Raw genomic sequence first — 1,057 nt, 5'->3', positions numbered from 1 at the left:
GGGGGGGGGGGGGGGGCAGAGGGCGGGTGGTCGGAGAGTATAACCGGGCTTGCCGACGCAGAGCCTGACAGTCGCCGCGCTGCCCTGTGATGACAAGCCTGGCAGTGTGAACCCTCTCTGGAGAGCGCTGGCAGGACATCTATCCGTTGGGTTGCCCCTCGCTGCTGGCAACGTGTCATGTGTGCTAGTTGACAGCAGATGTTCGGCACGCGCTGTGCGACTCATCAACCTGGAGGGTCCAGGGGCGCATCAGCCAGAGTCGCTCAAGCCCTCAGACGCTCGGCCCACTCCGCATAAAGCCAGCGCCACGCCCGCTGCGCCCACTGCAGCTCGGCCCAGGCAGCCCAGTCAGGATGCAGCCGTTGGGATACAACCCCCTGCCCGCCATGGCCCCCCAGGTCGCACCTGGGTGACAAACCCAAACATGAGGGCCGCGAATATGAAGGCGGCCAGCACCCCGGCCAGCAGGCTCTTGGAGTCCAGGAAGGGGTGGGGGAAGCTCAGCAGGCGCGGCACCCACACAAACGAGCCGGCGCGCTCGGGGGCGACGCGCAGCAGCGCGCCGCGGGCGGCCTCACGCGCCACGGCGTTCATCAGGGGGATCTGCGGGAGGCGGCGCAGAGCGGCGCAACGCGTTCCGGCAAGGGTGTCGGCATCTAGAACGGCCAGGCGCACACGATACACGCGCCCCCCATGGCAGGGCCCCTTGCCGAGCTTGCCTGCGTGTTTTTGGCCCGGCCACAGCCCCGAGGCATACCGCACCTCCCCAGCCGTGCACCCGCCATGCATGGCCTGGCAACCCTCACATCCCGTGCGTCTTGCCCCCTGGCGCATCTGAATATTCAAAGCCCTTCGTTGCTGTTGTTGACCCCTTTCTGATACCCCACCAAACCACAAAACGTGCACACAAGTGCGCGCGGACACACACACACACACACACACTCACACCTGAAAGAACGTGGTGGGATCCTGGAAGTCGCCCTTGAAGTACTTCACCGTGCTGTTGCTCTGGGGGGCAGGGACAGTTTTGGGGGCGGTGCAGGGACAAGGTCTGGTG

General features: G+C 65.8%; 1 protein-coding gene across 1 annotated transcript; it reads right to left on the bottom strand.

The window, feature by feature from the left end:
- Positions 1–184: 184 nt before the first annotated feature.
- On the bottom strand, positions 185–789 carry MNEG_13341 (hypothetical protein; the record flags this gene model as incomplete). The annotated part of the gene is made up of 3 exons (XM_014038186.1): positions 185–229; positions 406–603; positions 763–789. 3 exons carry the CDS (start codon positions 787–789, stop codon positions 185–187), a joined length of 270 nt encoding a protein of 89 aa, XP_013893640.1.
- Between the last annotated feature and the right edge of the window lie 268 nt (positions 790–1,057).

The sequence above is a fragment of the Monoraphidium neglectum genome (assembly GCF_000611645.1).
Source record: "Monoraphidium neglectum strain SAG 48.87 unplaced genomic scaffold scaffold03765, whole genome shotgun sequence".
Taxonomy (NCBI): Eukaryota; Viridiplantae; Chlorophyta; class Chlorophyceae; order Sphaeropleales; family Selenastraceae; genus Monoraphidium; species Monoraphidium neglectum.
Note: the sequence above shows the minus strand (reverse complement) of the source record. Positions and strands in the feature narration are given on the sequence as shown.